Source organism: Pygocentrus nattereri, chromosome 1 (genome assembly GCF_015220715.1).
Source record: "Pygocentrus nattereri isolate fPygNat1 chromosome 1, fPygNat1.pri, whole genome shotgun sequence".
Lineage (NCBI taxonomy): Eukaryota > Metazoa > Chordata > Actinopteri > Characiformes > Serrasalmidae > Pygocentrus > Pygocentrus nattereri.
The window spans coordinates 18371928-18398579 of record NC_051211.1 but is presented as its reverse complement, the minus strand read 5'-3'; the positions used below and the strand labels follow the sequence as shown (position 1 = coordinate 18398579).

Sequence of the window (26652 nt, the reverse complement as noted above, 5' to 3'; positions counted from 1 at the left end):
ACTTTTGTTCAGTTTAACCAACTGCCTCATTTTGTAAAGCTGTCACATCACTAGCACTGTGTCACCCTGACATACCAAACAGAAAGCCACTAAGTCAGCTGTCATAACATGCTATGTCATTTCACCTCAGAAAATGTCCAAAAAAAAATCTGTCTCTTGGCATATTTGTTATGTCAACTTGACATCAAAGTTGACAAAAGCAGTCTATGACAATTGACGACTTATGGAATAAGTGTTTATAAATGTTTGTGTGGTGTCAATGGTGTCGTGTAGCCTTCGTTACCGTGCCCTACAGTGAAGTGTTAACCAAACTTTTTTTAAAGTTGCTTAAGGACAAGTGCTAAACATTTGACTAATTACTGTAAAGCAAAAAGGTGAGAGGAGGAACTCCAGAGGGCCTGACAGTAAGGAAGAGAATGATAGACTTAAACTTGTGACCTTTCCTGCTGCACTGCAAACTTGTGGTTGTTTGAGATGATGCCCGACTTTCTCATACAGGCCAAAAATCTGAGGTATGGAAGGAGGTCACTGCTATATGCTGTAAAAACTCCTTTAACTTAGTGTTTCTATTAGTAAGTTAACAGAACAATAATCTGTTTTATTATTTAAAGATCTTTATAACAAACTAAGTCACCTAGGGAAGAGTGCTAATCATTTAACTGATTGCTGAAAAGGCCACATACCACTCTCGTCCCTTTCAGACTTGACTCTTACAAAAGAGTACAACATGTACAAAAGAATGATACCCTTTATAAGCAGAGAATTTCTGCTAAATTGAAAAAGATTAAGAGCGATATTATCTATGAAAAAACTTTCCACACCCTTCAGGCTGTTCAGCCTGTCATACCACTCTATTTCACTACTTACAGTAATTTAGCTCTGTCTTCCCCCTTTCAGTTTCCCTGTCATCTCCAATGCCATCAACTTTTTTTTTTTCTCACTTTTTTTTTTTTTTTTTTTTTTTCTTCTCTAATTAATAACCAGACTGATCTGGCTGCTCAGAAATAATAACTTATTCATAAAGGAAGTGTCTGAAAAGAACATCTATTTATAATCAGATCTTTCAGTGCTTAGCCTGCCATTCCTGTCTCACTTGACTTGGCTTACAAGACTCGAACTGAATTCACCTTGGCCTCTAGCAAGTTTAGAATGAACCTCAGTTCAAATGAGACAGAAATGTAAATTAATTTAAACCGCAGATCCACTGAAAGCTGCAGTTTAAAGGAGTTTAAAAACCCATGTGACACTTTTGGGTTTAAACTTGGGTTAAACTCCGAACCACAGCTAAGCTAATGACAGTGCAATTGCCCCTTTCTATCCAATGTTACATTTTCTTTTGTGTTTTCTTGCCATTTGTTTACCTTATGTTTTTTTTTTTCCTTCATGTTTTTATGTTTTTGTTTTATATTATCCCGTTCTTTGTTGTCTTTTTGTTTTGTTTGTTGTATTTTTGTTTTCTTTCATTTTTGAAATATGTTGGAGTGTGTGAATGGTCTAATCATCAAATCAAGCCAGTAGAAAATAGGAACTACAGATCAGAATTTATCAGTTAGTGCCCTGGAATACTTAAGATTTTAAGACTGTGTGAAGGTTAATTTCCTTGTACAGGTATCATCTTGAAGGTTTCAAAGGAAGTCTCCCCTACCAAGTATCAAGTTTCGATTACTTTAGCTGCATAGGTTTATTGAGTTAATATCAATGTCTAGTCTAAATTTGACGTGAAATGTTTAATATTTTCCATCAAACACAAAAAACAATCAACGCAACTTGACCTGGATACCAATCATCAACTTTGTATAACAGTAATCGTCCCACTCAGTTAATGTCACTGGAAAAGCTTGTTCCAAACTACTCTACACATGATCTCTTTAAAACTCATGCAATTGTATCACTGTACAACAATAATTATAATGACACAGACTTCTCATTAAGTCTCTTGCATATTTTCTCATTGCAATTAGGTTTTTATGTAATGTTATCTTTTTTCCTTCTCCTGTTTCTTTGTTTGATTGCATGTCATCTCTCATGAATACATTAAAAAAATAAAAATAAAGTTTTAAAAATCCTCTGATCAGTAGTGCAAATTTCTTGGCTTGTTGTTGTAGATGCTCCATTATTCTCAAGCATGTTTGAAATGAGTGGCAATTAATCTTTTTGTGTGTCACTTTAACAACAAGTACCAGGAGCAGAAATGAGCTGAAGCCAAGTGCAAGAAAACTTTCAGGGACAGAGTCATGCACAACAAGTAGCACAACAAACATTGCAAATGAGTTACTGGAGAGAGACGTCAATATTGACCATGGCTGCTACTCTTATCAATTAAATATGTTACATCAACACATTTTTTCAGTTTACTATTCCTGGACAAAAATCCTGTACGTTATCTATATGGAACTGAGTTGCTTATTTGAGTACAAGGAGCTTTTAGAGTTTTTATTTAAGTCTTTATGCAGTTCTTTTTGTTGCAACTTCAATGCAACAAGCTTTTTAATACTATATTCTTTAGCTAAACTTTCAGTGATGGAAACCTCTGTTCATTTACTTTGTGTGAAACCAGATGTCTTCAATGAGGTTTAAATATGGACTTTAACCAGGTCTAAATGTAATTAATGGACCTTCTTTGCTGCAAAATTACTTCTGATTACACATCTTCTGCAAATGAGCTTTCAACAATGTGAGGCTGAAAGACGGAAAGAAAGGTTTTAAAACCTATATCAAGATATTTTTTCTTGAACTGACAACATGGTTGTTTCTAGAAGAAAATGTGATGGAAGACAGTCTCTGTAACAGGAAAAATACATGGCAGAAAATCTGAATCTAAAGATTTTTCAGCGTGTTTCATATCAGTGATATTCCTGACTCATAGGACAAGTCTTCAGTACAGTCCATACACCATATTTTTTTTAACTCATTGACCAACAAGAAACTAAACAAGACTTGCTTTCTTAGTAATTATTAAAACCCATGTTTATTAAAAATAATTAAATGATGAAATTTATTAGATTTAGCATTTATTTGTTTCTGTTCAATCCATTTAGAAGTGTAGGAACTACAGAAAGCTTCAAAGCCTAAACACTGAAAGTATAAATAATTCTTAAACAATCCTGATTATGATTAAAATTAATCTCAGCATTTTAAACTGATTGTGTGTTTAATATACAATACAATAATAAACACATACAGCACTGATTGACTGTTTGTGAACCGAAAAATATGAATCTACATTTTCACCATCAAATCCAAGTCATGTATCAGTCAAAGGAAAGCACTGCCAGTGCTCTTCTAAAACAACTTCTGGCTTTGAGACTTTACTGATCCACTATTAGTCAAGGAGTGTGTCAATACAGTTTATTCAACACTATTGTTAATAATAATAATAATAATTATTATTATTATTCTCTGTAATACTTATCCACCAAAATAAGATTCAGAAGAACCCCAAGGTAACATTTAATTATCTACAGTCCTTACACTGGCTAAAGTCAGGGCTTATGCTAAACCATCAGATAAACATTGAACAAGAATAGTATGTGTGGAATGACAGTATGGCTAAAGCACCTACTCTTCAGAAAGAACATTTCTACCTGTTTGAAGGTAGAATCAAGGTAGAAACATGAAAACAAATTCAAGTGACTAACACAGAAAAAGCAAAAAACAACTTTGGCAACAGTACAAGGAAACAGAGTGATAGGTGTTTTGAGATTTTCTCTACAGAACTGGTTTTGGTAATGTTTCAGGATTACTTACATTCAGACACCATCCACCCACATTCCTTACTAAAGGTATAAATATGATGCAGACAAAAAAGAATCCAGCAGATGCAGGTCCAGTAGGTGAGGTATCCCTAATCACAGATTCCAAGAGAGATACAGAGAGAGAGATCCTGAGTTTGCTCTGCAGTGGCCTCTCAGGTAAGAAGTAAAACCATTTACTCTTACTCATTGTGATGATTTTGCTACTATGCTGCTTATGGCAAGAAATGGCCAAAAAGGCCATAACATTTTAACATTTTAAAATACCGTGCACTACTAGACAAGATGTACCTAAAAGCATAATTGCAAAAAGTAAAAGAACTGTTTTTGGGTGTGTAAGTTTGTTACTGTGTCATAAATAAAAGACTTACAGAGTTAAACATTTTAAAAGTTCTCAAATAAATTTGGTTTGTAATCTTTCAGGCAGATTAGGAGCAGTTAATCACAATGGGGTTTCTAACTCCACTTTGTGTGTCTCTACTGCTGCTGATGAATGGTAAGTTCTTGCAAAACAGGAATTATGTAGTGTAACTGCAATACTTATACTTACAATACTTATAGTAATTATTCCTTTTGAATTTTCCGAAGGACTTCTAACTGATTTTAAAATAATTACGATTCACTTAAAGTGAAGGTAACCATTTGGTCTATTTTTATTAAATCAACTGAAATATTATTTCTCTCACAGGTGGACTAATCAATGGACAAACAACAGGTAACTGTGCTTTCACACAAGCTTCAATAGACTGACCTGTTTGTAATTTTTTTTTTTTCTTTTCTTAACACTATTTGCTAAATCTAGACTCTCCAAAGGTAATTCTCCATATACACTATATTTACTTTAGGAATAAGCTTAGTCCATGTTGAGGAAACCACTAATAGTTGTAGATTTAAATAAATCTTTAAAAATGTACTTACATTTATTGGCAGTTTAAATCAACTCTGTTCTTTCTCTGAACACATTTACATTTTGCTGATTTATAGTGATTCTCATTATGTTTGAATGCCAAGACGTAATTTTTTTTGTCTCCATATATTGTGACTAGTTGAAAATGAAATTCTTAAAACAGACCTAAAATATTACTCTGGTTCAAACAGTTCTGTCATTATTGTAGTGAAGATATACCATTTAAGTAGAGATTACATGTAACCAACATGTCATATTTAGATTCATACTAGAATTTTAATTAAATAAATGGGTATATAATTGTGCTTGGTTAAAGTGGACAATTCGTTCTCTGAAATTAGTTTTTCTTCTCCTTTTCTGCCGCCTTTTTTTGGATATTTTTGGTGCAGTAAGATTTGAGGAATTCCAGAGCTCAGGTGGTATTCTAGAGATGTGAACAGATGCTTAAACACTGCTGACTCTAAGCACTTCTGTGCAACTCATTTAGCTTTTTTCTGTCAGTTGAAAATTGGCAATGGACCTAGTGGCCTGAATATACTTAGGGTTTTACATTACACTGGCAACACTCTATTTAGAGTGGTACCTTTGCAGATGTTAATAAACTCTTAACACAGTATCAGTAACACATCAACACCATATGAGTAGAGTAGCAGTAGTGAAGCATCTGAATGCATTGAAGTGAATATCTTGCAGAACTTCTGTTGATACATACATACTTAAATGCTGTAGATGTACTTTTAATAAGTTACTTCCATTACGCAAAATCTAACCTCACCCAACCATACCCCAAACCTAACCTTAACCCTGGTCCTAATCCTAACCCTATCCTTAACCTTAATCCAAAACCTTATCGTAACCCTCATTATGTTTTTGATATATTATTTATTATATGTTCATGACAAAAAATGTTCTATATAGCCTTCTACAGCACATTCTCCACTTACAACCTGAAGAACATTTTCATAATTCAAAGAAGGCTTTAAAAAGTTTCTTTGAATGCTCATGGTTCCAAATACAACCATTTTCTTTACTAAAGAACCCTTGAAGAACCATCATTTTTAAGTGTGTATAATATATCTTATACTGAATGCTAAAATGTTAGTATTTACAATTGGTACTACTAAAAAAGAAATAGAAGAAGGAAACGATGTAAATTTCTGGTATCCAGTCATGTCTTCTAGTTCTTGTAAATCATTAGATTACATTCCTTACGTTTTTTCAAAAAATTAATTCATTCATGGCATTTGGCTGACGCTCTTATCCAGAGCGACTTACAATTTGATCATTTCTACACAGGTAGGCGAAGGCAGTGTTAGGAGTCTTGCCCAAGGACTCGTATTGGTATAGTGTAGGGTGTTTACCCAGGTGGGGGATTGAACCCCAGTCTACAGTGTAGAAGGCAGGGGTGTTAACCACTACACTAACCAACCAAATTCCAGACATGCATCAAAATATTTTTGGGTCACTTCAAGCTTAAGGCTAAACCTGACTCTTCCTTTGATTGTGTTGCTAAGTAAAACCCCCCGGCATTTATGGAATGAATCCTAAGATTGAATCACTAGCAGATCAGGAGGTTTTCTTTAAAAATGCATTTAGCTACAAATTGCTGATTATCTGTAAAAAATGTAACTGTAATCTCAGCCAGAGGATTACTAATTTAAAGAAAAAAAGTCTGATTACTTTTCATTACTTTTGGATTCATTTTTCTTAATTATCAAGACATACAACTAAATAAAGACATGTCTGTTTCAACAATGATGAAACACAAAGTGAACAGGAAAACTGCTGTTTTATGCCACTAAATGAGAGATCATAGGTGATGTAATTGTCTGCTCTTTATGGGTGCTGGATCTCTCTTTGCAAGTCAGGTATTCAAATAATTACGATGTTCAACTACAGAGACGGTAGACATATGCAGCTGACAGTGTAATTTGTTTAATTTTAGACAAGTATACTTGTGAGCAGTGAAGTTGTTCTTTGAACTTCTGTTTGGACTGAAGTCGCTGCTTGTCATTTCTGGACAGTTTTGGCAAGTCACACAAATTGAGATAAGATGACATACAACACGTTTCAAAGGCATTAACTTCACACAAAAATTGCAGCAAGACCCTCCTCCCTTTATTCCAAAATGAAAGACAAATAAACATAATTGAAAAGGCCAACTTTGACGGAAGATGATAAGTTTGTGTGTATGTGGTTTGAATGTAACCTGGCTGGAAAACACGTAGTAAGACACTTAACCCCCAACTGCTCCCCGGGCACTGCGGATTGGGCTGCCCTCCGCTCCGGGCAGGTGTCCCTCACTGCCCCTAGAGTGTGTGTGTGTGTGTGTGTGTGCTCACTACATTTACATTTATGGCATTTGGCTGACGCTCTTATCCAGAGCGACTTACAATTTGATCATTTTACACAGGTAGGCCAAGGTGGTGTTAGGAGTCTTGCCCAAGGACCCTTAATGGTATAGTGTAGGGTGCTTGCCCTAGTCGGGGATTGAACTCCAGTCTACAGCATAGAAGGCAGAGGTGTTAACCACTACATTAACCAACCAACTAACTACACTCTACACTAGAGTGTAGAGTTCCCGGATGGGTTAAATGCGAAGGTGAAATTTCCCCGTTGTGGGACTAATAAGGGTCTCTTAATCTGGTTACTATTTTTTTACTGCAACTGTACTGGAATTCAGTTCCATTTTTTAACAACCTGATTACATAATGCCATTACATGTATTCAGTGAACACTCAACCCTGATGAGTAGTAATTAGATAATTCCTTTTTAATTAGATGAGTATATATATATATATATATATATATATATATATATATATATATATATATATATTTTTTTTTCCAATTTTGTTCCATTCAAATTTTACCATGTAAAATATGTAAGTACATTTTATAGTAACTGAAAAAGTCCTATATAAGCAAACTTAAGTGTCAAAACTAAGTGTCAAACAAAAAATAAATAAAGGATGATAAACAGTATCAAATGCAGAACATAAGCCTAGCAGAACATATTCAAATTTCAGAATTTAACAGTCACCCAAATCAGAATTACCATAAGAGGTCATTAGTTGTTCTGAAAAGTGCAACTGAAAGTCTTGTAATTTTGTTACATATCACAAAAGCAAAGTCTATCAGGAACAGTGTAGAATATTCACTCTAACATTTTCACCGCTTTAAAGAAAATCAGACCTGAAAAGTATTCTGCTCTTGTTGAGCGTAGCCAAACCCCCTCCTTCATTTGTTTTCAGCATTATGGTGCTCATTTTAGCACAGTGTATTTGTTGAGACATCGCCAGAGCCGGGTGTCTGGACATTTCACGCGAGGCTGTGATGTCTATATCAGTGTCATTTTTGGTCCCAATTGTAGGAGAGTTTAACATGGTGTGATGTAACCAGATGAATTTGACGCTTGCGGTACAAATAAAACTCATAACAGGCAACCAAATCCAAAGGGGCAGAGACTAGCAGACAAAGTCAAAAAATTCCACGCAGACAAAACAATAACAAGAAGGCAATCAGAAAAAACACTCAGTAGCTCTCACTCAAAGAAGCAATACCTCACAAAGTAACTAGTCTAAAAGCCCGGGCTTTATACTACATCTAACTAGACACATGACTGGAAAGAATAGGTGTACAAGATTAGTATTCAGGAATAAGATTGATGATTGGAGTGCTGAGAACAGTCATCGGTTCTGGGAGATGGAGTTTGTGAGCGTCTCAGAGCCGGAGTGATGTGTGACATATGGCAGTATTTTTCCTGAAGCCATTTGTTCTGAGGAGGTGCTTACAGTAAACCTATCAAACTCTTTAGATATAACAAATGACTTTCAAGTAGAATAAATCAAGGAATCTTACAAAAAAGTGATGAAAAAACATGATCAGACTAGCATTTGTCAAAACTCAAAATATTGATAATAAGTTATCTTACAGTTAATCTTACAATATCAATAATGTTTCTTTCAAATCAAAATAGGTATCAGTGCCAATTTCACTGAAAATGAATGCAATGTTCCATATTAAGTAACTTTATGAGAACAGTATGTGATTCATACTATCCATCTATCCATCTTCCAAGCCGCTTCTCTGTCAGGGTCGCGGGAGGGTGCTGGAGCCTATCCCAGCAGTCATCGGGCGGAGTGATTCATACTAGTTAAAGTTGATTCTCAGCACAGCAGCTAAGAGTTAAAACTGCTAAAAGACATAACAGATCAGACCTGGGTTTCCTGAAGGCATCTCAGCTAAACAAGTATGATTGTACAGTGAGCTTCACATTTAAGTTTAAGGATCAGGAAAAGTTACAAGGTGTACAGTAGGGCCTTCTGTATGTGTAGGAAGTCAAATACAAGTTGTTCAATTATTCCACCAAAAATTTCACCAATTATTACACCAAGTCCACTTTCTGTCAGTATAAAATGATGGATTAAAAAGGGAGCTGGGCATGGGCTCCCCATCCCTGCAACAATAATGCTAAATTCATTTAGCGTTTTCATGTGAATTTCATGTGTTATAGTAGTGCCAAGTCAATGGTGGTGTATTACACTTGGTTTAAATAATACTTAGTCCAGCTGTGAAATTTGATATAAGGCAAAGAGGGCCAGCACCAGGATATCATTTAGTGGGGCAACCAACATGATCTACTAAACCAACTCTTTTGCACTACCGTAACTCTATGTTTGTGTTTTGATCATAACTGTTTTAAGTAAAAATATATTTAAATCTTTTATATGTACACACACACAATTTAGATGCATTTGTACTGCCAGGTGAACTGTGTTGAATTTGTATCTAACAAACCAAGATTGGACATATGGCTACAGCTAGAAATAGTGCATACAATTGATTGTTGTAATGATGAAAGCAATGAGGCTGGATTGAAGTGCAAAATGTGTATTAGCTGATGAATAGAATAGCAGCAGCAACAAAAGGGGTCACATAAACAATGACAAAGGGACTGTGCAAACACAGGGGTATAAATTCACTAGGAAGCAACAAGAAAAATCTGGAGCTAATGAGAGAGCAGGGCTACAAACTGCACACAGGTGAGACAGATGACAAGGAGGCAGGAACGGGCAGGGACAAAGACCAAAACAAAAAACAAAAGTACATGGCAAAGCACACAAGGGAAGATAAACACAGGCAGATGCTGACAGAACCAAAGAAAGACAATGGTAGGGCAAAGCAGGATGTCACAGTCATGTACAAACTTAGTAGTATGCTTGTGCTGGAACATGGTAACCAAAGATCTGGCGTTACATTAAAAAATGTGAAGGTGTTTACTTAGCATTAAATGTCCATTTATCTTTTAAAAGAATTATATTTATGACAGAATTCTTTAATCAGGTTACCGTGTTACAACACAAACATTCCACAGTAACTTTATAAAAAAGTTACCCTTTAAAATAAGGTAAATACAATTAAAGTCCACCACTATTATTATATTATAAAACATTTAGTTCAATTATTAATAGTTCACTAATATTTGAAAGAAAAAAGTTTGAATGAAGTAATATAAACATCATTTAAATATCAGTTGAAGACATTAATAGGTTTATTCTGGCATGCTAATTAATTCTACTTACATTAAATGTATGTGTCAGGTCATTTCTACCCATATGGAGTTGGACCTGGAGACACAGTGAACGCACTGTCAGATGATGGAACCTCATCTGCCATCTCTCTTCTGCGTCCGTTTGTATTCTTTGGAAGGACATATAACACAATATATGTAAGTCAAAAATCTCTTTTTGTATCTAGAGCAGCTGGCTAAGAGTTAGTAGTCCCATGATAGTGATAGTGTGCATCTGTTCATCAATTACAATGCAGTTATTACTGCTTTACATTTTTATTAGCTTGTTTTGTGTTGTTTTTGGTGTGATGGCTGAGAGGCTCTTCATTATGGTACCTGACTTTTACTGGGACATAAGAAAAAACATATTTCACTAGTAGTAGGGTCTCTTAGACAGTAGACAATTTTCACCACAGTAGTGTACTTTGACTTTATCACATTATTATTATTACCGTTATCATTATTATTATTATTATTGTTGTTGTTATTGTTGTTATAACATATGCAAGTTAATCATTTGGTATTCAAACCAACTTTATATCCCTCTGTATTTGAGGTTTAACAATTTTTTATGCTAAAATTGCTAGAGACCTTTTTAATGCATAGTGAGAATTTCAATGTATTTTAAAAGCTTAGATCATTTTTTATTTAATAATCAGGCTATATCTTGCAGACACTGGTCTGACACTGTGTTTCAATCTTAGGCAATATAACTTAATTAATCTTGTGTGTTATCTAATATTCATATATACTATATTGATATAGACCCAGTTACAGCAGAAGATGGGGTGGGGGGAGGTAATATTTAAGAAGCTTTCTGAGAGCAAAAACATTTTTTTATAATTATTGCTATTTTTCATTTGTAACCACTCTTCTACTGATATACCCCACTTTTATTTTGATATCAGAAAAAGGATTTGAACTATATAACCTCACAAATGAGTGATTCTTAAAATCTGTTTCTCCTGAAGGTCAACAACAATGGACACTTAACTTTTGACCAGCCATGGTACAGTTACATCCCCTACCAGTTTCCTACTAGTGGTGGACGAGACATCATTGCTCCATTCTGGACAGACCTTGATAATCGTAATAATGGTGTCATCTCTTATAAGCAATACTCTTCTGGCAGTGTTCTCACACAGGCTACCCAGAACATTAACCAGTATTTCCCTCAGCTGCAATTCACTGCAACTTCAGTCCTTGTTGCAACTTGGGATAGAATAGCTTACTATCCTGTCTCAGGCACGGTAAGAGACTGTTCTCAAAATTATAACTCATGAAATTACAATTGTAGGCTGATTTCCTAACAATTGACCAAAACTGATTATGACAGCTGTGGTACTATAAACTACATGTTGAAATTTTTTTTTGTTTTTGACAAACTAAGATTCTTTTTAGTGCTGTGTCATATGCTTTTGAAAACTGACATTTTTCAGGAAACAACTTTCCAAGCAGTTTTGATTTCAGATGGACAATTCTCATTCGTACTGATGAACTATGGCCAAATTGCTCCTACAAGCCGTGCTGTACAGGTGAACATAATTTGGTAACAATAGCCCAATATTTTAGTATAATCTTCGGAACTGTTCGGTAAAACTTTTCTCCTTTGAAATTAATAGGCTGGTTATGACACAGATGACTCCAGCTACTACTTCTCAATTCCTGGGTCCTTTCAGTACAACTACAGTGTCTTTACATACAGCTCCAACGTCAATGTCACAGGCAGATGGGCCTTCCGTGTGGATCGTGGCACACGAGGATGTCAATTTAACAGTAATGTCACAAAGATTAAATTATTTAAACAGGTATTCATGTGTGTATAAGGACATAAAAGTATACAAGCATTGAAAGTAAAGCACCTCAATAGGCCCACAATGGAACTGTCCTTAGCTTTAATTGTGGTGCTTATTGATAATTGTAATTTGGTATGTTCTTTTCAAAAGACTCCTCTCCTCAAAAAACAAACAAACAAACAAAAAGAGTAAATAATTATGATAAACTTTTGAAAATCAGGATCAAATTCATGCATCAGCTAGCACATGGAACCTGAGTGAATTCTTTTTTTCTGGCAGATATCCGCATATCACAAGGCTCTTCATTCTGGACAGATGCCACTTGCCAGCAAAGGTGCACCTGCACTCAATTGGGTATCCAGTGCAGCTCACAGCCCTGCACCTTCTCTCAAGCCTGCCGCCCTGCTGCTTTCCAGTATAGCTGCCAAAATATTCAACGCCGAACCTGCACCATTTCTGGTGACCCCCACTACTACACATTCGATAACCAGATCTTTCATTTTCAAGGGACGTGCACCTACGTCTTGTCTGAGGTTCAGTTTTAAACAGTCTTTTCTTTATTTTTGTGGGTTTAATGACTGTGATGTCTACATTTAAAACTAAGATATTTTATTTCTGTGCAGGCCTGTGATGATAGGTTGCCTTACTATCGTATTGAAGGAAAGAATGAACATCGAGGTAGCACACGTGTGGCATGGACACGCGTGGTCAGGATATTTGTCTATAATCAAGTATTGGAATTGGTGAAAGACTATCGATATCAGGCCAAGGTCCGCATCTTGTCATCATTTCATCACTTCAATGAAAGGGGGGAAAGTATACTTTTTATTGACATTTTTTCCTTTTGCCTCTCCAGGTAAACGGGACCTTCACAACAATACCGTTCAGCCTCCGCAATGGCTCCATTCAAGTCTACCAGTCAGGCTTTTCTGTGGCCGTCAGTACAGATTTTGGCTTAGTTGTTACATATGATGCATATTCCTATGTGACCATCAATGTGCCTTTTGACTATCAGAATACCACATGTGGACTGTGTGGCAATTTCAACTACCGCCCAGAAGATGACTATCGTACACCTTCAGGACGGGTCTTGACCTCAGATTTAGAATTTGCAAACTCTTGGAAGGCAGAGGGGGACACAGACCCTGGTTGTCAAAATACACAGTGCTCAGGTCTCACGTGTGCTGCTTGTACCACTAATCAGGTACTTCTCTACGGTAGCTCAAACTATTGTGGAATCCTGGCACTTTCTACTGGCCCTTTTACCTCTTGCCACTCAAGCCTGTCTCCCCAGACCTTTGTAGAAAACTGTATCTACGATCTTTGTGTGGGAGGAGGTTATCGGCCAATCTTGTGCCAGGCACTTGGTGTGTATGGTGCTCAGTGCCAGCAGCAGGGCATTCAGCTAGGCCAGTGGCGAAGTCAAGGGTTCTGTGGTAGGTCGCATAACTGTTTCTTATTTACTGTATGAAGGATAAAGACAGGAAAAGCCTTACTTATAGGTTAAGATTATAGCACAACAAACCATTCTTTTTCCTTCCATATACTTTCAGAAATCCCGTGCCCTGAGCACAGTCACTTTGTTTCCCAGGGAACAGGCTGCCCTGCAACATGCAGTAACCCTTCTGCTCCTGTAAACTGCCCCTTGCCAAGCCAAGAGAGCTGTGTCTGTGATACTGGATATGTCCTAAGTGCTGGAGCATGTGTTTCTTTAGCTAGCTGTGGCTGCACATTTGAAGGATTCTACTATGCCAACGGTCAATCAGTGGTGTTGGACGAGAACTGTAGGCGACTGTGTACCTGTAACAACACGGTAATGACCTGTCAAAATCACCAGTGTGGTTCACATGAGACGTGTACAATCTATAACGGAGTGAGGGGCTGTAAGCCGATAAGTTATTCCACCTGTTGGGTTGAAGGACCAGACTCATATCACACCTTTGATGGACTGACTTTCAGCTATCCAGGAGCCTGTGGGCTTACCCTCTCTAGGGTGATGGGACTGTCCCCACTACCTAACTTTGCAGTAACAGTGCAAAAACAGCCCACAGGTCTTCATACCTTTTCCAGATTGCTGAGGTTTGAGGCAGAGGGAACTCAGGTCTCCATAGAAATGGGATCAGGAGGAATAGCAAGGGTAAACACATGTTTTACAAATTGAAAATCGGCTTTGAAAATTTTGGCTACTTTTGAATGATACTACATAAGAGTCTTAATCATATAGTGTTTAAATACATATGAATATGTTGCGTTTTATTCTTCAGGTGGATGGACAATTAGTTGCTTTACCTTTTAGTGTTGGCACTGGTCGAATCCATATCTTCCACAGCAGTGTAAAGGGAATTATCATGGAAACAACCTTTGGGGTAACTGTGCGAGTTGACTGGCCACACCTAATTCTAATTACTGCACCCAGCACCTACAATGGCACACTTGGTGGTCTGTGTGGCAATTTAAATGGATACCTTGATGATGAGTTCCTCAGCCCAGTTGGTGTCTTGCTGAACAACTCTCAAATCTTTGGGGACAGCTGGCGGGATGGGTCTCTTTCAGCCTACTGTGTGGAATCAACCGATATCTGGCAAAGAGGATATTACCAGAACAGTAGCCAGTTTGTGCAACAGTGCAGCATAATGGCTTCATCAGTTGGTCCATTCGCTCAATGCCACAGCAGCCTGGATCCCAGGGTAAGGATAGCTGATTGCGTTCGTTCCTTGCAACAGGCAGGGGGTGCAAGAGAGGCCCTCTGTGAAGCATTGAGAGGCTATGCTGTTCTTTGCCAGTAAAATCGTGTTGCTGTGCAAGAATGGAGAAATATCACTAATTGTGGTAAGTGCAGAAAAGAAACCAAAAGAAACCATATTTTATATTTGTTTTTACATAGCTTTTTGTGGCAAGTTTACAACAGTTAACTGGTCCTTTTCTTTTCCTTTTAAAGAATACTCCTGTCCAAGCAATAGTCATTATGAGCTGTGTGGTACCTCCTGCCCAGCAGCCTGTCCCAGTCTGTCATTCCCCTTTCTGTGCACCCAACCCTGCCAGGAAGGATGCCAGTGTAATGATGGACTGCTGCTAAGTGGAGACAGCTGTGTACCCCCTACTGGGTGTGGTTGTCTCCATGAGGGGCGCTACAGGCAGGGTGGAGAAAGTTTCTGGTATGGTGAAGGATGCCAGTCCCTATGTATCTGTAATGGGACCACAGGTTTTGTCCGCTGTTCTACATCATCTTGCAGTGAGCAGGAAACCTGTCGTATTGTTGAGGGAGAATATGGCTGCCATCCTCGACCTCATGCCACATGCTCTGCCTCAGGAGATCCCCACTACACCTCTTTTGACGGACGTACCTTTGACTTTCAGGGCACCTGCAGATACGTACTGACAACAGTATGCAATCGCACTCGAGGACTGCCATATTTCCAAGTTATTGCAAGGAATGAAGCATGGCAGGGGCTCCCAGTTTCAATCACTGTTGAAGTTTATGTCAATGTCTCAGGACACATGGTGCATGTCTCACGCAACATGCGTGGCACTGCTGAGGTAAGCAAAATAATAATAATAATAATAAAAAATAATTAAGTTTTAAATATTTTGCTAGTTACAATATATTTGCTTACTGAGCTAGTAAGTGTAAATTTATAATTGATGAAAGAGTACCACACAATAAACAATAAAGTAAAATTAAATGCAATGATTGCACAATAACATATATACACTGTTGAAACAGAGAAAAATAAATAACAAGGAAAAGAAATTATATATATATATATATATATATATATATATATATATATATATATATACACACAAATTGAAAAAAAGCTTCACTTTTCTTTCTTTTAGATCGACAGTCAGACCAGGAACCTTCCTGTCCTGCTTGATTCTGGACGTGTTTCCATTTACTCCAGTGGACAGAACACATTTATCACAACTGACTTTGGCCTAATTGTAAGTTATGATGGCTCTTGGGTCGTGCGCGTCACTGTCCCAGCTAATTACAGTGGAGCCACATGCGGCCTGTGTGGTAACTTCAATGGCCAGAGGGGTGATGATTTCCGCAAAAGATCAGGTGCACTGGCTTCTTCAGCTTTTGAGTTTGGAGCTGACTGGAAAGTAGAGAATGACACGTTGTGCAGCGATGGATGTGGAGACTCCTGTTCATCCTGTCAAAACCCAGTTGAGCCACGAGCCCAATGTCAAATACTCAGGGACAGCCAGGGTCCTTTGAGCTTCTGTCATGCCACTGTGGACCCTCAGGCCTACTTTGATGACTGTGTGTTTGATTTATGCATCTCTGAAAACAGACATGATGTGCTGTGCCGTTCCATCCAGACTTATGTGAGTGCCTGCCAGACTGCCAATGTTGTGATCTACCCCTGGAGACAAAACACGACCTGCAGTGAGTACTTTAAGTATAATAGACATCTAAGCTGGTTCATTTCAGGATAAAAAAAATCCTACAAGAGGAACTTAACAATAAACAAATTGAGGAAAAGAAACTCAGGATAGATCTACCAAAATTAAGCAACTTCATTTTGTATTGAGGCAGTATATTTATTTAATTTGAATAAGCTCAAGCTATATTGTATGTTTCAGTTCATTTTTGACTTAATGTTGACCTAAATTTCAATAAACTCAAAAAAGCTGCAAAACTAGTTACCTATGTGACATAAAATAAACTAAAAATTGACTGATTTTTATTTAGTTTGTCTCATAATATATCTTTTTGAATAAGAAAACATAAATGAGAAGGTAAGGCACACATTCGTGACATTTCATTGTTACGCAATTACATAAAACAATAATAAGCTCTTACTGCTCTGAATCGATCAGTGAAATCTATTGTGTTGAATGAGCTCACTCTGAAAAAATTCACAGCACATCCAACAGTAATCTTAAAGTAAAGTACCTTCATATAGTAATAAAAACGCAATAGCACACAGAAACCTATGATGCTACACACTAATATTTTGCCCTTACTGCAACTCCTCTGGAGTTAGAAAGAAATATGTTAAAGGGGCCATCATCAAATTCTCTGGATACATCACCGGCTCAGAATGGCTCTCTAGTGAGATGATTGGTTGACATAGGGGTAAAAAACACATGGGAATCTATGGAGAAACAGTATGTCTAACTATGATTGGTAATTTCACAGGGATCGACTGTCCCTTGAACAGCCACTATGAGCTGTGTGGCACAGACTGTGGGCACACCTGTGCTAGCAGCATTGATGCTGTATGTCAACGGACATGCTCAGAGGGTTGTTTCTGTAATGAGGGCTATGTGAAGAGTGGAGGACTCTGTCTTCCAGTGGAACAATGTGGCTGCTTGTACAATGGATTCTATTATCAAGTAAGTTCCAAAGAATTTTTGCATGAAGCCCTTTTTTTAAGTCCCACCTAAAACAGCGCATACACCCCATTATTGTCTGATAATTGCAGCTGTGTATTGTTATTAATCACTTTGTATAATGACTTAATATGCTTTGTTTTGCAGATTGGTGAGCAGTTCTGGACCTCAGGATGTTCACAACGCTGCAAGTGCTTTGCTCCCAATGATCTGCGCTGCTCCTCCGCCTTCTGCTCTCCCACCAAGCAGGAGTGTACAGTCAAGAATGGCCTGCTTGGCTGCTACAACAAAATGTCCTCATGCATGGTCTGGGGTGATCCCCATTACATTACATTTGATGGAGCTGTGATCACCTTCCAGGTAACAAAGGACTTCTTCAAATAGGAACATGAACACAGCTAAATGTTTGACTTTTTTGTGAGGTTCTAAATTTTGAAATTTTCTGGAACACAGCCAGTATATATTGAAAAAAGACTAAAAAACAATAAGGCTCTCACAAATTAATGTGCCTGACACTAATTTTGTTATAGCAAGACTCACCATAGAGCAAATAACATGGCAAAGTACAGCAACGGTATTGTATGAAAATTCATAAATAAACAAAGATTGTAAGTTTATGTTACTAAAAGAATGCAGTTCTGTGATTCTGCTTAAAAACTCTGCTTTCATGAAAAAAATAATAAATTACTAACAGACTTCTTTAATAAAATTTAGAGAAACATTTTAACGTCACATCTATATAGTTATTTATGAAGCTCAATCTGTCATAAAAAGTTAATGTCCACTATCTTAAGGTTGGCACTAATATACTCCTGCAATTTACTTGTTAATATTAATGTAGGACTGGTGTACAGGAAGTAGATGTGGTGGTGTTGGGGGTTGCAAAAAAGATTTCACGGAAAATGGAAGAAAAGGGTGGGAATTTATTGCCCGTTAGATTGGCAGGTGGAGTGGTTTCAGGCATGGTCCCCTCCCAAATTTCACTTATTCCTTGACACTATTTGGGCTAAAAAAAAAATAAAATAAAATAAAAATAAGTGTAAAAGTCAAAACAACCATGATATATCATGCTTTTTATGTTAATGCAGCTTAGCAATGTTCTACTTTTATGATGATGTTATAATGAAAGCCGTATTTTAGTCTCAAGACTTTAATGAGACATTCTAGAAAAAATATAGAGTCTATTTTACAGAAAGGAGAAATGCAATGGATCTGAGTCAGAACTGGGTCTGACCATCATATCATATCAGTAGTAGATTTAATTATACTGTATACTTGTTTAACTGCGTTGTTTTTGTATGATTGCATTAACAGTTCAACAAGACACATATCATTCAAAAGAGAGAGATACACATCTCTGATTGTTTCACTAACAGGGCCTAGTCTGATGTGTCATATGATACTAAATGCTGAGAATTCTTGCTACAGTGGACATTACACATCACAAATGAAAATAAGTAAAAATATTCATATGTTGTGTAAAAATCTTCTGCAGGGAACTTGTTCGTATGAGATTTCTCAGACCTGCGGGAACGTTTCTAACAATGGCCTGGAATTCCGTGTTGTGGCAACTAATATGCATCGTGGGAACCTGGCTGTGTCGTTTGTGTCTGCAGTGGATGTGTGGCTAACTCGATGGGGACAGCAGAGACAGATTACTATTGGACAAAACAGGAGAGTGAAGGTATTAATACCTGCTGTCATTCATGTGGAATATGAGCTTTCCATTCTTTTTCTACGTGAACTTGTTCTCACCTCTTTCTGCAGGTTGATGGGACTGACATGGACTCATCTGCTTTTCAAATCGGCAATCTTGCAGAAGTACATCAGGAACAAAACTTTGTGGTTGTGAATGCCTCAAACGAGCTCATGGTCTACTTTGATGGTCGTTATACACTTTCAGTAAAACTGGGCCCGAGCTTCCAGGGGTCTGTTTGTGGAATGTGTGGCAACAATAATGGAGACCCTGCAGATGACAAAGCTATGCGCAGTGGAGCCCTCACACCCAACGACAATGTTTTTGGCAACAGCTGGAAATCAATTAACAGTGCTGCAGGGTAGATATTGCCGTCTGTATAATAGTTAAAAAAAGTCTACAGCATTTCTGTGGCAACAGTTCCTAGACCATAATTTTGAAATGGCATCCTAAAATAAAAAAAGAGGCAATCATTTTGATGAGTAATTATCATAAAAATGCATCAGCTTTGATGTCTAGCATAAAATCATGATGGTTGAAATGGTTTAATGTATATGATACAAGGTTTAATGTATATGATAAAACATAGCCTGATGAAGATAAAAAAGCTAAAAGAACAAAGAGATTTAGAAAATCTAAATTAATTTAACCCTGCAAAATGACCATACAGCACAGTTTCACTGCTTCAAACTGTCAATCAATGTCCTTCGTCTTTTCCAGGTGTGGTGCAAATGACCGGACATTTGATGCAAATGACTGCCCCTTTAGACAGGAGTACTCTGAACTCTGTAGCATCATTACCAACACCAGTGGACCCTTCCAGCACTGCCATATCCATGTCAACCCTGAAATTTATTACAATTCCTGTGTGTATGACCTGTGTGTCTATTCATCAGCCAATGATATGCTGTGTTCAGCTCTGGTGGCCTATGAAGATGCTTGTTCCATGGTGGGGCTCCAGATCTCAGACTGGCACTCTGATCTAGGCTGCTGTACGTTTGTTTTGCTGTGGTTAGGCACCCTGTTACAAACTGAAATGTATCTGGAATTAATGAAAACACTAAACTCATTTCTCTAAGGTATTAACATGCTTTGTTACTGTTATTCTCATTAGCGAGGGAGGACCCCTGTGCAGAGCTGAACTGCACTGCAGATGAGTGGTGTGGGGAGAAGGATGGCATATATGGCTGCCTCTGTAATGAGAATAATCCTAGACCAAGGCCTCACTATTATGGTAATGAAAAAAAATAACATTTGGTCTTGATAAAATGCTTAAAACCAACATTTCCTCATTTTTCCCTTGTTTTTTTCTTTTGCCATGTCCAAGACTCCACTGAAACTTGTCAAAGCAGCTCTGCCACCATGTCTCTGTCCCGCTGTCAGCTCTTTGAAGCTGGTTTCCCTGCTAACGTCCTGCACCTGAGTGACCCCAGCTGCAGAGGAACAGTCGAAAACGGCAGACTGGTGTTCCACTTTGATAACGATGACCACATCTGTGGCACAAATCTCACGGTACTAAACAACAGCAAAGCATATTGGGTCCATTTCAATTTAAATTGTAACTTGGGTCAAAATCTAAGTCCTTTACTTGTAATTTATATATAATGGTAATTATTTTTATCACATTCAGCTACTCACAAATTTGTTCATGAATATTTCTGTAATTAATAATATCAACAGGGCAATGGTACACACTTCATCTACAACAACACTATCCAAGGATTTTCTGACTCAGCAGGAGGATCCATCAGGAGAGATAAACATCTGGAACTGAATTTCAGCTGCGTTTACAAGCTTAGCCAGATAATCACCACGGATACTATATTAAATCCTGTGCAGAGGTGGGACAGGCCACTCCCTGGGTTCTTAAATACCTTTGTTTTAAAATCACACTAATATGAACTCTTGTTCAGCCTTTAGTTTAAGGCTCATAAAAAAAGCTCAGATGTATTTCTAGAGATGTAGGGGCATAGATCTGATATTGTTTTTTTGTATATTGCTTTGTTATGCATTAACAAGCCTTTTTTTTTTTTTTAAACACAGCATAGTGAGCAAAATCCTTCCAGATGGTCAGGGGATGTATCAGGTCAGGATGATTCCCTATGAGGATGCTGCTTTTTCCCACCCTTACAATGGCACTGTTGACATAGTGATGGACCAGAAGATCTATGTGGAAGTGAACGTTCAGGGAGTCGACAGTCGTCAGATTTCCACGGTGATAGATTCATGTTGGGCCACTCCTGTGAATGACAGGAACTACGCTGTCCGCTGGGACCTCATTATTAATAAGTAATAATAAAGGCCTTGACTTTCTTTGACTATTTACACAGTTGTATGCAAAGGTTTGGGAACCTAGTGGATTGACTTAATAGATGCCCAAACCTTTGCAGTTGTCACATTTTATTGGAGTTTTTCTAAATACATTAAATGTAGAAAATAAGGGTAATCATGCATTTAAACGTGTAAAATATGTTATATTTATGTTCTATAGAAAATTTATGTCAAACTAAATGTCTTGGAGCTGGTAAGCAATGCAATAAATGCAATCTCCACACACTAGTATAATGAAGTCATGATTTATGCATTGCTCTTATGTTGCCTCCTCATTATCAATATCATTTACTGATTTAATAATAAACTATATTTTCAGGTGCCCTAATCCAAATGACATCTCAATGGAAGTTCTTCAGAACGGTGTCTCCACAACGGCTCGTTTCTCCCTCAAGATGTTTGCCTTTAGAAGAGAAAACTCCAGGGTTTACCTTCACTGCGCTATCCACCTTTGCCTTCTACGGGACAACAATTGTGCTGTGGTGAGTGTGCTAACACTGTGAAATTCACACGGTCGAATGGTGAATACAGGGACAGATTAATAAATCCTGGTTCCTAGGAATAGAATACAATTAGAATAGAAGTTACAAACATTTGTCACTGTGTTTGCACACTGTGAAACTAGACCTCTGCACTAAACCCATCCGTGCAGTGAAACACCCAAATACATGCATGCTAGTGAACACACACACTAGGGAGCAGTGAGCACACTTGGCCGGAGCAGTGGGCAGCCCTATCCATGGCACCCGGGGAGCAATTGGGGGTTAGGTGCCTTGCTCAAGGGCACTTCAGTCATCAACTGTCAGCCAAGGGGATCTAAGCGGCGACCTTCTGGTCACAAGGCTGGCTCCCTAACCTCCAAGGGATTCAAGGATTCAAGGAGATTTTATTGTCATTCGCATCACATGGTACATGAGGTGGAACGAAATTAAGATCTCATGGTCCAGTTTACACCCAAGAGCTGTTATTAAAATAGATAAATATAAGGTAAATACACAAGAGAGGGAGAGTAGGAGAGTAGGCAGTAATATGAAGTCCAGAGTGCAAGTTTGCTATAGCAGCATGATATTGAATTAGAGCAGTAGATAAAGTGTCTAGATAAAGTGTCTCAGTGCGGTTTAAAGTGACAGTGTTTGTAACAGTAATTTTTCTTGTAAGTGTCAGTGCAGTGTGTTTAGTTGGAAGCCCACGACTGCCCCCTATCAACCTCCCCAGGGCACCTCCCCAACACACACACATACACACACACAAACAACCAGCTGCATGAAAAAACACCTTCCACATAACTGTCGTCAAAGCTATATGATTAGCATCTGAACTATAGTCTTGTAAGCTGTCAGTGTTACTCAGTAGCTCTATTTCCAGGAGCAATTCTAGCATCAGAGCTTTAACATTAGTTATATCATTCTATAACATAATTAGCTGATACACATACAGACAGCACTAGTCTAGTACCTTCACTTTAATATCAACACGTAGGCCTCCCAATGGCACAACAGTTTGCTTATCTTACTCAAACAGCGGATATTGATTGACTGACAACCTGCAATATTAGCTTGCTACATTAAAAAACATGGGATAGGTCTCTTCTACCTGTAACAACTTAATGAGCGATGAGGACTACTAGGAGAATGAAAATGTATCATGTAATTTGCTTATCAGAGACAAACCTGTTTCTAAGAAAAACAACAACCACAACAACAAAAAGTTTAACTCTTATTTTTAGGGGCACTAGGACTCTTGAGCACCCCTAAAGAGGGGCTAGACAAGTCTTTATCTGTGGGTGTTTATACACTTGAATCATCTCGAGTGGAAGGCATGGTTTTCTGTGCATATGCGAACATGCCAAATGAACTCATTTAGAACCTTCTAAACAGTCCCAAAACAAACCACCAGACCACTTTAATTCCAGCAACCTGTGGATAAAAACAATCTCCTCAGGAAAATGACTGATATCACTTACTGAAGCTGTAGTCAGGAAGTCTTCCAAAAGAGCCAATCTCAGAATTTATTGAATGTTTTCTGCAGCGCTGTTTCCCTGGAGTTCGCCGTAGAGCTGGCAGATCTGCAGACATCCATGATAGAGCCTCAATCTCTGTGGGGCCTTTCATCTGGAACACTGGAAGCGCAGGTGAAAACTCATGCTTATAACAGCTTGGATAATTGTGTTTCAGAAATGTGGCTGCTGCAGGATTAATACTAATATTATGAATGGAAAGATGATTTATTTGTATTTTAATATGCCTGTTAATTGTTCAGAAACCTCTCTTGCAGTACCTACAATTGTACACTAGAATTCGCTAGTTAAAGTTCATGCTATAGAGTTTTAAAACAAGCTTAAATTTTCTTTGGTGCTGGATTCTAAATCTAGTACAGCTTTGGACAGTAATTCAGATGCACTACACACAAACAGCTTACTGCATTGCAGTTTGGTAGCTGAGTAACCTCTGCATTCAAATGATTTTATGTTTACAGGTGTATAAATTACAGAGATGCTGAAGGTTTGGATCTACTAGTTCTTCTCTGAAGACAATTTAAGTGCAAACATTGACTAAAGCTTCCATAATGCTAATCTTCTTGTAATAATCATGCTTTAAAGTGACACTGTCTTGGTTTCTCTGTTTAAATGATTTGCATTATTTGGTTGTGGATGAGTTTCTATTTTTTCTATGTTTGATATACACAGTAAAGCAATAAAACTGTAAGGATTAATCAGCTGTATCTTGGAGAAAGGTGGTTTTTGGTGCTGATTTTGTTTACTGGTGTTAATTGGGATAAAATGTGTTTGGTGCAATTACAACACTACTCAACAGTAAATTGTTTTCTATGCAGCTGTAGATTTGATTATCAGGTGCCTGTAATGTTCTTTCTTGTGATTAAATTTTATCTCTCAATAAATTTCTCTGCAACTGGCATAATACATTTTGTAAATGTTTTACTGATGGTATCATTTATTTCATTGATCATATTTGTGTGATGTTTATAACATTTTATAGTTACATACTACATAGCAAACCTCAATTTCTAAATTCAAAGACAAAAACAATAAAATTATAGGACAATCTGCTGTGAAAATACAATGTATATATCAGATGTTGAGTGTAGGGTGTCTAGTACTTGCAGTCAAATAGCCTAGCATTTTTACCTACCACTTAGCTAAATGTAAACAAACTCTTATATAATTAGCAAGTGTATTTCTTACTCACAGTATCTTACTCATATATAACTTCATTCACTCACCAGCCACTTTATTAGGCACACCTTCCTAGTAAAAGGTTGGACCCCCTTTTGCCTTCAGAACTGCCTTAATTCTTCGTGGCAGACTTTCAACAAGGTGTTGGAAACATTCCTCAGAGATTTTGGTTGGTTATTTGAGTTACTGTTGCCTTTCTATCATCTGGAACTAGTCTGCCCATTCTCCTCTGACCTCTCACATCAACAAGGCATTTTCGTCCACACAACTGTTGCTCACTGGATATTTTCTCTTTTTCTGACTATTCTCTGTAAATTCTAGAGATGGTTGTGCGTGAACATCCCAGTAGATCAGCAGTTTCTATAAGTGCCTATAAAATTATTATTCTTATTCCACATGAAGTACATCGATTTTTATTTATGTTGCATAAATGAGTATTGCATTGTTTTTTGTGAAAATGCTATAATGCAGAGGCACAGGGAGAATAAGCTTTAGCCTGGTGGTTACGGGCAAAAAACACCTAAAGGCAACCCACTTTAAAGACATCAATGAAAGCTAATTTTAAAAACAGGCTTGCTCCCACAGTAGATTCTTAAACAAACTATTATCCACTTCATCATGTTTCACCATGACTAACACTTTGTCACACTTCACCTACTAACCCTACAATTACTGTAACTCTATGCATGTCAGCCATTGAATAGATTTCTCAAATTCCACTATCACACCTAATTTAACAGACTAACTTACCTCACACCTAATTTAACAGACTAACTTACTTCTAACAAAAGAGAATGTAAAATGCATTCAATAAAAATACAGTACAATGTTTACAGTACAGGTCTAAATGATCAGTATAGAAAACAATAGTTAGCACTTAAAAATAAATTTTCTTTTGAGATTCAATAAAAAACAAGTATTTATATTTGTGTCATATTTATATCTGTGTTTGTGTCAGTTTATAAAAAAGTGTTCCAATAAAAGAAAAGAGCTCAGTCCTGCCTGCTTGGGTGAAGATTCTGAATGCAAAATTTCACCTGCTCTTTCTACAGTATTTTAATAAATTTTTTGGGGGGTACAATTTAAGAGACTGTCTGAGCAAAAAGATGCAGTTATCATGGTCCTCTGTCTGCTTGGCAAAAGCTCTCTTTGCTTCACTCAGGAAGAATGGTCTGAAATCATTCTCTCCCTGAATGCCCTAAGACCATTTGAGGCGGTAACCAGGGAAATATCGTCTGAAAAACATGTTTCCATTTCAAAAGTCATACCCCTGGTGTCACTGCTTTAAAGAACCCTATCTGTGTCTGAGCGAGAAGGCAGCAAGCTAGCTGCTGAGCTGTTGGCACAATGTCAACGCCGTTTCAGGACCACTGAAACATTTTATGGTCTTGCCGTCAGCACTTACTTGGACATCAGGTTCAAAAACATGGGGTTCCGTGACTCATCAAATGTTGAGCCTGTGAAGGCTCGACTTATCACAGAGATGCAGACAATGAGTCAGACCTCAGCAGCACCTCCTTCAACTGCCACCAGTTCTGCCACCAGCTCTGCCACTAGTTATGCCACCAGCTCTGCCACTAGCTCTGCCACCAGCTCTGCTCCAGCTCCTGCAACTTCTACATCTGCAGCAAAAGGTGGGATTTGGGCAGAATTTGACTCGGAAGTCCGTTTGTCTCAGCACCATCGGAGAGCTGGCACTGATGCACTAATTGAGATGCGCAGATACACAGAAGAAAGGCCTATTGCCAGGGACCAGGATCCACTACTTTGGTGGAAAAACAATGCACCAACATTCCCCTGTCTGAGCAAACTTGCAAAGAGACATTTAGGGGTTGTTGCAACCTCAGTGCCGGCTGAGAGGCTTTTTTCAAAGGTAGGACAGCTACTGAGCATCAGGCGATGTGCACTGAAACCCAAAAATGTGAACATGATACTGTTCTTAAATTAAAACCTGTAATCCTTTGTTCTCAGCAGTGTAGCTGTGGGCCCTTAACATATCCATCCATCCATTTTCTAAGCCGCTTCTCCGTCAGGGTCGCGGGGGGATGCTGGAGCCTAT

The 26652-nt window shown here is 37.8% G+C and overlaps 1 protein-coding gene across 1 annotated transcript; it reads left to right on the top strand.

Annotated features, from left to right (window-relative positions):
• The first annotated feature begins 3844 nt into the window (after nt 1–3844).
• On the top strand, nt 3845–24247 carry LOC119264097 (alpha-tectorin-like). The gene is given in 26 exon segments (XM_037541624.1): nt 3845–3911; nt 4176–4248; nt 4441–4467; nt 10263–10390; nt 11203–11481; nt 11671–11766; nt 11854–12007; nt 12307–12560; nt 12651–12797; nt 12884–13463; nt 13581–14164; nt 14292–14856; nt 14966–15564; nt 15868–16423; nt 17180–17376; nt 17521–17733; nt 18869–19057; nt 19141–19430; nt 19790–20061; nt 20184–20303; nt 20397–20581; nt 20750–20910; nt 21113–21358; nt 21720–21882; nt 23429–23531; nt 23876–24247. Coding segments are annotated over 25 exon segments (6165 nt in total). The 5' UTR covers nt 3845–3911; nt 4176–4199; the 3' UTR covers nt 23884–24247.
• The last annotated feature ends 2405 nt before the right edge of the window (nt 24248–26652 follow it).